Below are 12,686 nucleotides of genomic sequence, written 5' to 3'. Positions count from 1 at the left end.
CAAAATATAGAAATATGCCAATGCAACAGTGACATGTCAAATGAGTGTGAAACATCATTTTGATTCAAAGATGAACACTCCCTCTGTGAAACAATCAGGGGAAATAAACCCTAAGCATGAAGAATCCCATTTCACTAGATTTTCATTTCATCAGATGCTATGTTTGCTTTTCAAAGATATCAGAATCTGTATCAATCCTCACATTCCTATTCTCAACTCCTCACCCTTAGTACCGTGTGCTTTGGGTATGCTCCACGCACATTTGTTCTCAGCTCCCAGGTAAGTTTCATTAGCACGCCGCGCACTGCACGTACTTATCTCCCAAGCTGTAATCTGAACCGTGTGCCTGTAAAATGCACCAACTATACCAGTTCTTAAGCAAAAGGAGGAAAAACTATACATACACATGAGGGATTGTAAGTAACCATGCTGGTTTTGGCTGGGAGAGAGTTAATTTTCTTCATAGTAGCTAGGATGGGGCTATGTTTTGGATTTGTGCTGGAAACAGCGTGGATAACACAGGGATGTTTTAGTTACTGCTGAGCAGTGCTTACCCAGAGTCAAGGCCTTTTTTGCTCCTCACCCCACCCCACCAGCGAGTAGGCTGGGGGTGCACAAGAAGCTGGGAGGGGACACAGCCGGGACAGCTGACCCCAACTGACCAAAGGGATATTCCACACCATATGACGTCATGATCAGCATATAAAGCTGGGGGAAGAAGAAGGAAGAGGGGAATGTTCGGAGTGATGGCGTTTGTCTTCCCAAGTCACCGTTACATGTGATGGAGCCCTGCTTTCCTGGAAGTGGCTGACACCTGCCTGCCGATGGGAAGCAGTGAATGAATTCCTTGTTTTGCTTTGCTTGCGTGCGTGGCTTTTGCTTTACCTATTAAACTGTCTTTATCTCAACCCACGAGGTTTCTCAATTTTACTACTCTGATTCTCTCCCTCATCCCACTGTGGGAGAGTGAGCGAGCAGCTGTGTGGTGCTTAGTTGCTGGCTGGGGTTAAACCACAACAGTAACTTAGTACTGCTCCAGAAAAAGATCCAGACTGCTTGGGCATAGTCCTCTGAAAACATCACCTTGCTGCTCTGAAGTAATAAAGAAAAACACAGTGTTAAGTACTATTATGAGAGCAATACAGAAGAACACCAAAAATTTACAACCATCTAAAACCCTCACGTACTCACATCACAAAAGAATGCAGTTCTGGTTAGTCCATCTCAAAACTGGTATCATAAATCTAAAAAGCTACAGAGGACTACAGGGATGATTAGATGTATGGAGAATTCCCTTCAGTTTAGCTAACAGATGACTGGAGGATGCAATATGATAGAGAGCTATAAAAATCACAAAGGATACTGTAGAAGAAAAATTAGAACGATGATCGGGTATTTCTCATAATTCAAGAATGAATGAAATGATCAAACAGCAGGCTTCTCTCAAATAACATAATGTTTTTTTTTTCCAAAAACACCTGTGAAACTCATTACCACCAGACAAGTATAATATAAAAACTAAGAAAATAAAAAATATAAATGCATTCCAGAAACAACTGGACCCATTCGTGGAAGAAAAGTTGATCAACAGTCATTAAACACAAAGATGCTACCTTGAGCTCTTGAAATTGCTAATTCAAATAAGGTAAAGTGTATACTAGTGAAAGGATTATCCTTATTTTTTAGACCCTTTCTCTAAAGCAGCAGCTAGAGGCCATCACTGGGAACAGAACTCAGCTGGGCAGATGTTTGGTCTAATCCAGCCATAATATAGCACACATCCAGCTTGTTTTGCTGGGTGATGACTTGGAGGACTTCAACAAATCTTCTCAGCATCGGAATGATTCATTTGTCTGATTTCTTCCAACAGGTAACCTGCCATAACAAAATCAGAGCTAGTCGATCTTTTCCTTTCACCCCTACCATTAGTCATGCTTCACAGTCTGAAAAACTGCCCCGCAATGAAGACAGGCTGCAATGAGAAATTGAACTTCCTCATGAAAGGAGGATTGTCATGGTCCTGAACTCCAAGAAAGGCAGGTCAAAAAAGCCAACCATACAAATCGTTGGGGTAGATCATATAAACAATTTGTTCTTGGATTTTAAGGATACCAATGTGCTCCCTTATGCTCTCATTCTAGCAGCTTATTTCAACATCTGAAAGAGAAGATTGTATGACCCGTGTCAGGCTACCCAACTTGATCCTGAAACCTCCCTCAGAAGGCAGGGTAAGCCACAAACTAAGTAGTACCCCGAGAAGATAGTAATGTGTGAATCCCCCACCACCCCTAAAACAGACCACAGCGAAACGAGAACATTTACAAAGTTTTAAAGAAGGGAATTCTTCTGCAAAAGCCTTTGCTCAACTGTTCTTGAACCTGTTAATGTTACCCAGACCCATACCGTGTAAAATAGCTTAGGGTGACAGGGACCTCTGGACCTCTCTTCGCTTAATCCCTGCCCAAAAGAGAACTCATTTCAAAGTTAGATCAGGTTGTTCAGGGCCTTGTTCAGTCAAATGTTAAATATCTTCAAAGATGGGAGATCCCATAGCCTCTCCAGGTAGCCTGCTCCACTGCCTTACTTACTTACTGTTATTTTTTTTTTTTGCCTTCTCTCCAGCCAGAATTTCCCTTTCTGAAACTTGTAACCTCTTGTCTTCTCACTGCACACCTCTGAGAAAAGTCTGGCATTTCTAATATCAAGACAGCCTGAGTTAGCAAGTAAATTGTACAGTGAAGGTATATGATACTCTTGAGCCAACCTGACAGCTCACCACTGCTAATAGGGGCAGACCAGCCCTGTTCATGTCCAACAATCTAATTTCAGCCCCCCGTGCTAGCTCTGCAACTTCAATGGCTGCACAGATAGCCAATTTGTCTTTCTAATTTGACAGAAATCCATTCCCTTGTTTAATTCCTATGTCATCTCAGCAGTATTAATATGTTCAGCACAGGGTCACAAGGGAGAAAGTGGAGCTGCAGGTACAGAGCACCCCTTTTTGGAGGGGGCGGGGGGAACAAGCTATAACCTGTGAATTTAGATTTAGGTGTCACAGAACATCATTTGCTAAAAAATTTCAACCTGCTTTAATAAACTCCCAGCAATAACTAAACAGTCTTACGCATGCTTCCTACTTCATCCTCTCACCTATGGGATGACATTTATATTTCTTTCCTTAATAATAGCACCTATGTCTTATCTCATCCACGAAGACAGTTATTAAAACAGTGCTTAACTGATACTAATTATATTCGGCATTAATCACCACCTGAGCTAAACAGAACATAATAGATAGGAACCATGTACATTTGGTTAGGGGATGCCATGCCAGTTGGAAATGGAGGAGCAGTAAATTCATTCGGTTCATACACATGCTCGTGTATGGTCTTCACCAAGCCAAAGTCACACAGGTCAAAGGTGTATATCAGCCTATGGCACCGAATGACCGCACAGCATTTTACGTTTTAAGTTACAAGGCACTATGGGGACCTTACTTCAAGTAAACACCATTAGATTTGTTGGAAAGTAATTAAGTACCAAAAAAGCACATACTTTTAAATATAGCAAATACTCTTACACACACTAAAGAAAACTGTCACAGGACCAGCATTCAAAGTCGTATTTGGCAGCTAATGACAACTCAAGCTTCACCTTTTATAACAATACTTCAACTTATACCAAATTTCAACCATTTTCCAAACTAAGCCTTTTGACCATGGGCTATCTAGAACCTGTTGAAACGCATTATTGGTAACAAAGGAAAAGCATTTCTATACAGCTTTAGAGGAGCTTGGTGAGAGAACAGACTGAATCTTTCCAGTTTTCATACACTGCACGCCATAGTTTGCAAAGTCTATAAAGGTCAGCAATTTATGAGATCAGAACTAACATATCTCCTATCTTACATATAAAAAGTAATTTTCCAAAGGAAAACTCGACTAATCTAGAGATTAAAAAAAAAGAACTATGAAAATACTTATCAAAGATTGAGGGAGCTCACGGTAATCCATACTTACCCTGAAGGAGAGTTAATTAAAAACACTCAGATTTTTTTATTAGCATATCTGAATTCCTCTAGTCCATTATTCTCCCCCAAGGCTCAGTATTTCAGTTTGAAATCAAGACAGGTATCATATAAACCACCACCGCTCCCTGCTCCATCCTCAGATACGTTGATGCCTCCCTAGCCAACCATATTTTGCACGATTGCTACTGCCTCAGCTGCCACAAGAAAACCTCGCTGAATCCTCCACCACTCCCTGCCCAGTTAAAACTTGCTCCCATCTATTGTCAGACCATTCACAGCTCTGCCCTTTCCCATCACTTCAGGTGTGGCTCCACTGCAAGGTGCCAGCCTCTACTCACGACCTCCATCACTAGCACCAGGTTCACCACCCTCCCCCAAGTCCTCAGATTTTTACATAAATACCTTTCTAAGTGATCCCACCAGTTTGCTTGATCAGTTCATACCTCCCACCTGCCACACACAGTTACTTCTCGCCCTCATCCCCAAGTAGACATTTTACCAGATTTTACCAAACAGTGTAGTCCTCTGACTAAATTAAATTAAGATCACCACTGTCCAGGTGCAGTCCTGAAACACAATTCACTCCGTGTTTTTCCACAGTTGCTAGTGAGAAAGAACAGGAGCAGAGCACATGACCCTTTCAGTCTCTGGGGTCTCACATCCACCTTTGTAAAGCAGCATACACAGCCAGCTGCACTCCTCCTCTCCTTCATCACTCCAAAGACCTGATGATTTTTGAGATGAAGAAACACAGAACAATAACCCTAAGCAGTTCTCACAGCTCTTCTGGAGCCAAACCAGCTCAAAGCCTGATTCTGTGTCCTTAGCCTCACAGATAGCTTTAGTAAATATCTCTGGTTTATAGGGTTTCCTCAGGAAGAGCCATCTAATTCTCATCAGTTCAGTGTTGTCTATGAGATTTCCAAGAGCAGCTGTGGAAAAGGAAAAAGAACAAGAAAAAGCTAATGACCGCAACAGGTCAGCTTTCTGTCAGCATACTGTCAGAGGCTGGAGGGTGAAAGGAAGCTAGAAATTCAACAAGGATCCTAACAACCATGTGCTTACAGACCTGAGATTTAGTTTTACCAGCAAGTTTAGCACCTATTCTTCAACAGAAGCACAAACATTACCACAAAAGGCTTGCATCTTTTCACTGTATTAACAGTTTTATTTACTTAAACTCCACATTAAGTTGCATTTCCCTTTCTATGGCAGCAGGGCTAGGCTAGGGAAACTATGCCAACACAAGCAACATTAAGTTTTCTAGCACAGGTGCAAAACTTTGGACATGCCACTCCATGTGCTATCAGTTTGATACTGAAAACTACCTAACCGCCAGCTTCCTTCCACACACGTGTTCTGTCTCATAATAATACTTATTACGCATTTCCCCTACGCAGTCAAACACTTCTGGTAATTACAGCAACTGCGTTATTTTTAAAACAGGTACACAGACATTATGAGAACGTCCAATAATCTACACAGTTATGTTTTGCAAAGGCATGCATGAATCAAAAGCAATTCAAAGCTTAAAATGCATCACTGTTCGCATACTTTGAGAAGTTTTTTTCTAAAAGGATTAATGTTGCTAAGCTATCTGCCTTTACTTTCCTGTTTGGAAACATAGTCAACATTTTTCAGGCTTTTATTTTACAAGGAGTAACACACAAGGATTTTGATGACGACACCTGCAAGTAAAGCTAATCGCCTGTCGCTTTACAGTCGGGATGCTTCAGCTAGACATTAAACTCGCAATCATTCAGGCTTTGGTCATTGATCACTTATCAATACCAGGCAAACCTTCCTACTATTTGCTTGGTTCTTTTGAAATCCCTTTAATATCGACAACTTACAAACTTTATTTCTGTTGGAATCACATTTTGATAAGACAAATTTTGTGGGGAAGGCTTTAAGCTAGCCATTTTCAGAAGATCTGCAAGTAAGACCTGTAAACGACACAGGCCAATATACAGCTTTTCATTCAAACGAACAAAAAACTTTTGCAAGGATGTGGGACTAGGATGCTTTAACATCAACAGTCGCTACAGCCATTGAGCTCCATCACAATTCTGATCTTTGCCGTCTGGACTTTCTTTTCCACGCAACCATGGAAAATAACACACCACACATTCACAGCCAGCACCAACAGCTAACTGGCAATAAAAAAATGAGGGGGCGAAGCACCACTAACGGCTTTGCTTCACCGCGGCAGCACCGTGAGCCTCCGGCCGCTCCGTGCTCCTCCGCCGAAAGGAAAACTCTGGAAAGGAGCGGCGCTCAGCCCGCCCTTCGCGGCACTTCTGAGGTCGCCTCCACGCTGCCGACGGTGCCCCCTTGCCCCCGCTGGGCCGGGGACCGGGCACGACCGCCCACCGCCCCGCCGCTGCCGCGGGAGGCGCCCCGGGGCCCGGCCCCCGCCGCCGGGAGGGAGAGTCGCTCACCGGCAACTTCGGCGCGGGTTTCCGCGGCACGCAATGGCGGTGCGGGGGCTCGGGGCCTGGGGGGACAGGACGGGACACCCCGCCGGGGCGCGGGCAGCCTGCCCAGGGCGGAGGAGAGCGGGCGGCACATGGAGGACCGGCGCGCCGTGCGCGCCGAGCCCGGCTGCGCGGTGACAGGGACGAGCCGCTGCGGCGGCGACGGCCCGCGGAGGGGGAGGGAGGGAGGCCGGCCGGAGAGCAGGAGGCGGCGGGGAGGGGGCGGCGGAGGCGCGGCGCCGCGGCGGGCTGCGCCCCGAGCCCCGCGCCCGAGGGCGGCAGGAGGCTCCGCGGGCGGCGGGAGCGAAGGCGGGGAGGGGGGAGGGGGCCGGAGCGGGCGCCCCCACCGCGAGGCGCCGCTCCGGGCGCGGCGCGTGCCGCCGCCCGCCTCACCATCAGCACTTTGGCCGCGTTCTCCAGCTGGGCGATCACCTCGGAGGCCCCCCCCGCCGCCGCGGCCGCCGCCATCATGGTCTCTCTTCAATGACGCGCCATGCGCTGCATTCTGGGACGAGGCGGCCGCGCAGCCAATCCCGGGCGCGGCGCGGCCCGGCCCGGCCCCGGCGCGGAGGCGAAGCGGCGCCGCCGCCGCAGCGTGACCGCCGGCCGCCAGGCAGGGGGGCCGCCGGAGACAGCCCCCACCCCTGCGCGCCGCGCACCTTCCTCCCCGCCCTCCCCGCCGGCCGACCGACCGCCTCCGGGGCGGGCCCGGCGCACGCGGCAGGACCTGGCGGAGCCCCGGGGCGGGGCCCGCCGCCGCCCGCCGCCGGTTCGCAGCCGCCGCACCTGCCGGGGCCCGCATATGGGCGGAGGAGTGCCGCAAGGCCTCCCGGGCCGGGTCGGGGAAAGCCGGCTGAGCTGGTAGCGTCGGGAGGGCAGCGTGAGCCTTGTTTGGGTGCTGCCCGGTTCGGTCGCGTTCCCTAGTGCCGGTGAGCTCGGTTGGTGAGACCGCGGGCGGTGGTTGCCAGCGGTTCCTTCTGTTTAGCGGTGCTTGCAGATTTCCAGTGGGATGAGAAGGACTAGTTTTTAAAATACAGCTTAGGAAGTGCTGGGAAGTGGAGAAGGTGGCCAGCATCTTTCCAGATGGAACTGCTTTATGGCAGACAGAAAAACCAGCCAAGGGTTAAAACTGATCTAAAATGCATTTTTTCCTACGTAACCCATTTGGAGCTCACTTCACATTATTGGATGTGAGTTACAAGACGGTGTCACCTCTGAAAAATATGCTGGGGAGAACATTGTTGTACATCTGTAGGAGCAAAAGGACTCTCGGATTGTGCCTTCACTGTTTAGTTTAGTTTTGGGTCAGGAGTTTGCCTTTTACACAAATCTGATGGTTTCCACTTCAGTTTGCACACTGGAGCAGACTTGGAGCTTTGATACCTTCAGATGAAACTAAATTAGAAGATCTGCAACTGCCAAGGAGTATTCAGTGCATAGGACCTGGCTAGATCTCCCTCAGAGTAAGTCCCTCACGGTGCGGACCACTGAGCAGCATCGGCTGTTTTGTTCCCCAGATCCCACTAGACTACTCTACGCTTAACAGCAGTCAGGTGTTTCCAACCATGTATTTCCCATCCTCCCAACCTTGAGAAGACATTAGCTGACCTTTAGTGCTGAACTTATGCAAAGTTTGGAACATACCAGCTAACTGAGCAGGCTGATAGGAGTCTTGAACGCTCACAGGCTGTTCACATAAACTGAGTGTAAATGTGCAATGTTTCCATGCAGGTGATACAATGTAATAGCCAAGGGCAGAAGAAAGGATCAAGGAAATGGGATGACAGCAAGAAATACAACTTTCCTATTCAAAAGAAGAATGCAAGTATTTTTCTCCCAAGAAATGACAGCTTTCAATGCTGAAGGGGGCATGGCAGTGCTCGCTACTAGACAAGATTAGAAGTGGCAACAGAATCATGTAAAAGATTGATTTTGTGGTTTACCTAGGAGATAATGTAATTCATTATTAAAATATTAAATGTATTTCAGGGTAACATTCAACTTCACAGTTGAAGAATGTGGGGAGATCATCAGGACTGCACTGAAAGGAGAGGTGAGTAAAAGGAAGATTGAACCAACAGTCAGAGATGGAGGAGTTCGAAGGTAGTGAAAGTGTGACAACACACTTAAGTCCTGCAGTGTGTTTCTTGGGCAAACAGTGCAATGTACAATGAGTCTTACTCTAAAGAACACCAAAACAAGAGCTAAAGACTTAAAAGTTTGTGTACAAAGAGGTAATGTCAAAAAACCCCGAAAAGTATGAAAAAAGCTGTTTTGAAGAATTCTGCGTCCAGTAAAGGACTACTTCAGTTGAGTATTTCTGTACTTGTAGCTTGCATTCAAAATGAGATTCTTCTACAAGTTCAGCATTCTCAAAGGTCCTTCATTCTCCTGTGGACTTGTGTGTTCAGCAGCACGCTTGAATAGCCATGAAAACAATAGAAATAAAATAGTATTGTTCAGGCTCGGGGGCTCAGGAGACCAACCTTCTGCTTCTTCAGCCTTCTGACCAAGTTGCTTAGGGCTTTGTCCAGCAGGGTCTTGAAAACCTCCCAAGAATGGAAAGTGCACAACTTATCTGGGCAACTTGGGCCAATACTTGATTGTTGTCATGGTGAAGTTTTTTCCCCTTAAATCAGAACTTCCCCATGTGACTATTGCCTCTTATCCTGCTGCCGTGCACCTCAGTAGAGAGTTTTGCTCCATTTTCTTGATAATCCTAGGTACGGGAAGGAAGCTCTTGGGTTTTCCTTCAAGTCTTCTGACTGAACGCAGTTCCCTCAGCCTCTCCTCACAGGGTATATGCTCCCACCCCCTCACCATCTTGATTGCCCTCAGCTGCACTCACTGCAATTTGTCAACTTCTTTCTCATACTGAGGGCCCAAAGTGTGATGTGGTTTTCCAGACATGATCTAACAAGTGCTGAGTAAAGAGGACTAATAATTCTCTTGATCTATGGGCTTCATGCCTGTAAAAACAACCTAGTATGTATAAAGGTAGTCTTGCTCACTGCTGTAGCGTTCTGCTCACTTATGTTTAGCTTGGTATCTGTCAGGGCCAAGTAAAGTGCACGACTGAGCCTTAATTGCCCTGACACCCTCACCTGGGACTTTAGCATGTGCAGTACTGTAGGTTTACCTGTGCCAAGTCCTGTCTCCTGTTGTCTTGGCTTATCAGTTGGCATTCCTGGATGGACCTATGTAATATATAGTCTTGTCTCCAACCCTTTCTCCTGCATGGACCTTGTCTCTGACTGTCTTCTATTGTTCCTGGCTGGGCTTTCTGGCTGGACCCTGGACCTGACTCATTATCTCTCCTCGTCTTGGACTCTCAAGAAGACCTGTCACCAACTCAGCCCTGCCCGAATCCTATGGAACTGCACCCTGGTTGGTGAGGGCACTGCCCTGCCTGTCCTGTGGTCAGCCTCAGTTCCCAGCTTATCCGCCCTCATGGAGTGGCCCTGCTCTTGTTGTCCGTGACATGGTCCACCAGGACCTCCAGATTCCTTTTTTGGTCAGTCCTCAGTCTATACTGCTGTGGTGGTTATTCCATCTCAGGTAAGGTATGACACCTTAGGATCCATCTGTCAGTTCCCTGAATAGGCATAGTGGTTTGATCAATCTCTATCTTTCCCTTCTCCCCCTGAAGTTGTCTTTCTATTTGAGGATACTTCAAAAGTATCATGTTCATTAAATCCACTCTTTTTTCACAAACGTATACAATATGTGCAGACAAAATCTTGCATTTTACTATATCATCATCAAGTGCATCTTGCTCTCATTTCCAGTGGAAGGACTGAGTGGAGTAATCTGCAGTAAAAATGAACATGTTCAAGTAGTCACATTTTCTCTCAGCTATATTACAATCTTAATGTTCTCTTGGCTAGTCTTAGAAAAGCTGATTGTTCATTTATCTTGTCGGAGTGAATGCTGAAGCTATTTCTGCTGTTGGCTAAAAAAGATGCATCACATTCTTCCTTAACACTTCCCTCTTTTGTGGTGTTAATACTCTTAGAATAGTTCAAAGCTTTTGGACTTGCTGCCAGAAAGAGTGTTGTCTGTAGTGAAGCCTCTGCTTCCTTCTCTAGCTTGCTTTCCTCCATAGCTGAAAACATCCAACTAGTGCTAGTTTTGGCTAAAGATTAAAATGTTAAGGAAAATGAGCCAACAGTTGGTAGTAAAACAGTCATGAGTTAGGTGTTTTGTTTTGTTTTGTTTTAAATATGTGTTAATCAGACAGTTCTATGCACACACACAATAACTCTAGGAAAGATCTGTTGTAGTCAGGAGCATCTTACAAAGTCTAAGGCAAGGATATAGAAGTGACTGAGCGCTAAGTTAGATGAGATAAGGCAATCAAAGTCAGTAGGGAAGTGGATCACTAGTATGAAAGCGCAATGACAATTGCAAGCTTGCAAGTGGCAAGTTTGGAAGGAATTAATCTTTCTTCATTGGTTAGATAGAATCTTTCGAAACCATCCTCTCCTATCAGGATGTGCATCTTGATTTATTTCCTGTTCTTGATTTCATGGTGTTCTTAAGACTGTTTCCCTCCTGTTTCCCAAATGTGTGCAGGAGATCTCTTCCCACATAGCCTGCACTTATTTTTTCAGTAGACCTCATTTCTCTGGCCAGGACGTCCAATTTTCTTCCTTTCCCAGGCACCTTTTTCCTTACATCTACCTTCACCGGCTGCAAATCCTGCAATAAATTCTGCAAATAAATTGCAAATAAATTCTGCAATAAATTCTTGCAATACTTTCTGATTTATTGCTGGCTTTTAACCAGTGCCTAGCAGAAGTCTGTCCAGAGTAGTGGCTCCAGTACTAGCTGTTCCAGTTATGGTAGTCTGTGATGCTCATCTCCAGTGACACAGGAGATCTCCCACCAGTGTGAACTACTTGACAGGGTCACTTCAAGCAATTCTGCTTAATTCCTTCAGACACCCTGGCTAGACTTCCATACAAATGGCCTCAGTCAAGTTACATAGGCACATAAGTCGCTGTTCCCCTCTTCCAGAAGCTGGAAAAGCTTCTGCCAAAATTATTGTAAGCAAGTCTGGTCGCACCACGCAGTGCTGTTGGTCAGTACTTCCTATTATGAACCCAGTTCTCCATTGCCTTTGAAGTTGGGCAAAGTTTAAAATTTTGGGAATATGGGGTTTCTGTGCAAGGTATCTGTTACAAGCGTAAAGAATATGTACACTTGGGCTAAAATGGTCGCTGCTTCTGAGAACAAAGGTAGGGAAAAATAAAGTTGAAAGATTGAATTGAGGCTTTTGCAGAAAGCCACGTTTTTTTGGAAAACGTCTTGAAAGTTTGAGAAAGAGCAAAATTTTGATTGAAAAGTGTCTCTTCCCATACCTGATAATCAGTTTCTGTTTGGCCACATTTGAACTAATAAACTGAGAAGGCCTACACGTACTTGATTTGATAAAGTAAATGTAGCCTGCAGATTTCCCTTCTCAATGACAATTCATCTTAGTGTTCACGGAGGATCTTGGAACAATCCTTTCCGTCACAGCTCTCACACGTGACTGGACTGCACATGTGTCATCCTCCAGAGCACGCCCCGGCCCCTCACAGCTTTTGTTTCTGGCTGAAGTCTCTGCAATCATCATCCATTTCTGCCTTACTCCTGCTTTCCTTCAGGATGCAGAGAATGGTACTCTTCCTGTTATTCTCTGAAGTCTTTTTCGTGAATAAATTAAGATCCAACTCTAAATCAGAGGTCTGTGAGAGAAGCAGCTTGTCCATAGTAGGAACCTTACCTTTCTTGTTGAGGAAGTGCAAGGTGAATGAAAATGATTAAGCAGATTTTAGGAATTCTGGGAAAGTACCTGTCTTCCCCTGCCTGTTCTTGCATTGCTCTGGTAAGGGGCTTAAACCAGGCTTCATATTTTTGCTGTGCGTCTTATTTTATGGGTCTTGACTTGATTTCTGGGGTCTATTTGTAGCAGCACTGAAGGTCTACAACTGCAAGTAAAGACAATGAGAGCTTCATTGGAGTAATTTAAAATAAAATTATTTGGTATCTGAAGAAGAGTTCCTTCAGGTTGTTCACACTCTGAAGTAGACATTGGCTCTTCAGTTTTTTTCTTACAAAGCAGCAGTTCGCAATTCTGCAAAGCTAGATTAGTCATTCAAGTAATTAATTTCAAGTTCTCAGTTTTGTTAAGA

At 45.5% G+C, this 12,686-nt stretch overlaps 1 protein-coding gene across 1 annotated transcript in view; it reads right to left on the bottom strand.

Moving 5' to 3' along the window:
• XPO4 (exportin 4) overlaps nt 1-6,984 on the bottom strand; it is an 86,178-nt gene extending 79,194 nt beyond the window's left edge. The window contains exon 1 of the mRNA XM_075139941.1: nt 6,901-6,984. Within this exon, the coding sequence (XP_074996042.1) occupies nt 6,901-6,978 (78 nt within the window). The 5' untranslated portion in view covers nt 6,979-6,984. The remainder of the gene's footprint in view (nt 1-6,900) is intronic.
• Nucleotides 6,985-12,686: the final 5,702 nt, after the last annotated feature.

Source organism: Calonectris borealis, chromosome 1, assembly GCF_964195595.1.
Source record: "Calonectris borealis chromosome 1, bCalBor7.hap1.2, whole genome shotgun sequence".
Taxonomy (NCBI): Eukaryota; Metazoa; Chordata; class Aves; order Procellariiformes; family Procellariidae; genus Calonectris; species Calonectris borealis.
The sequence above is the reverse complement of the archived record's forward strand: the minus strand, read 5'-3'. Positions and strand labels throughout refer to the sequence as shown.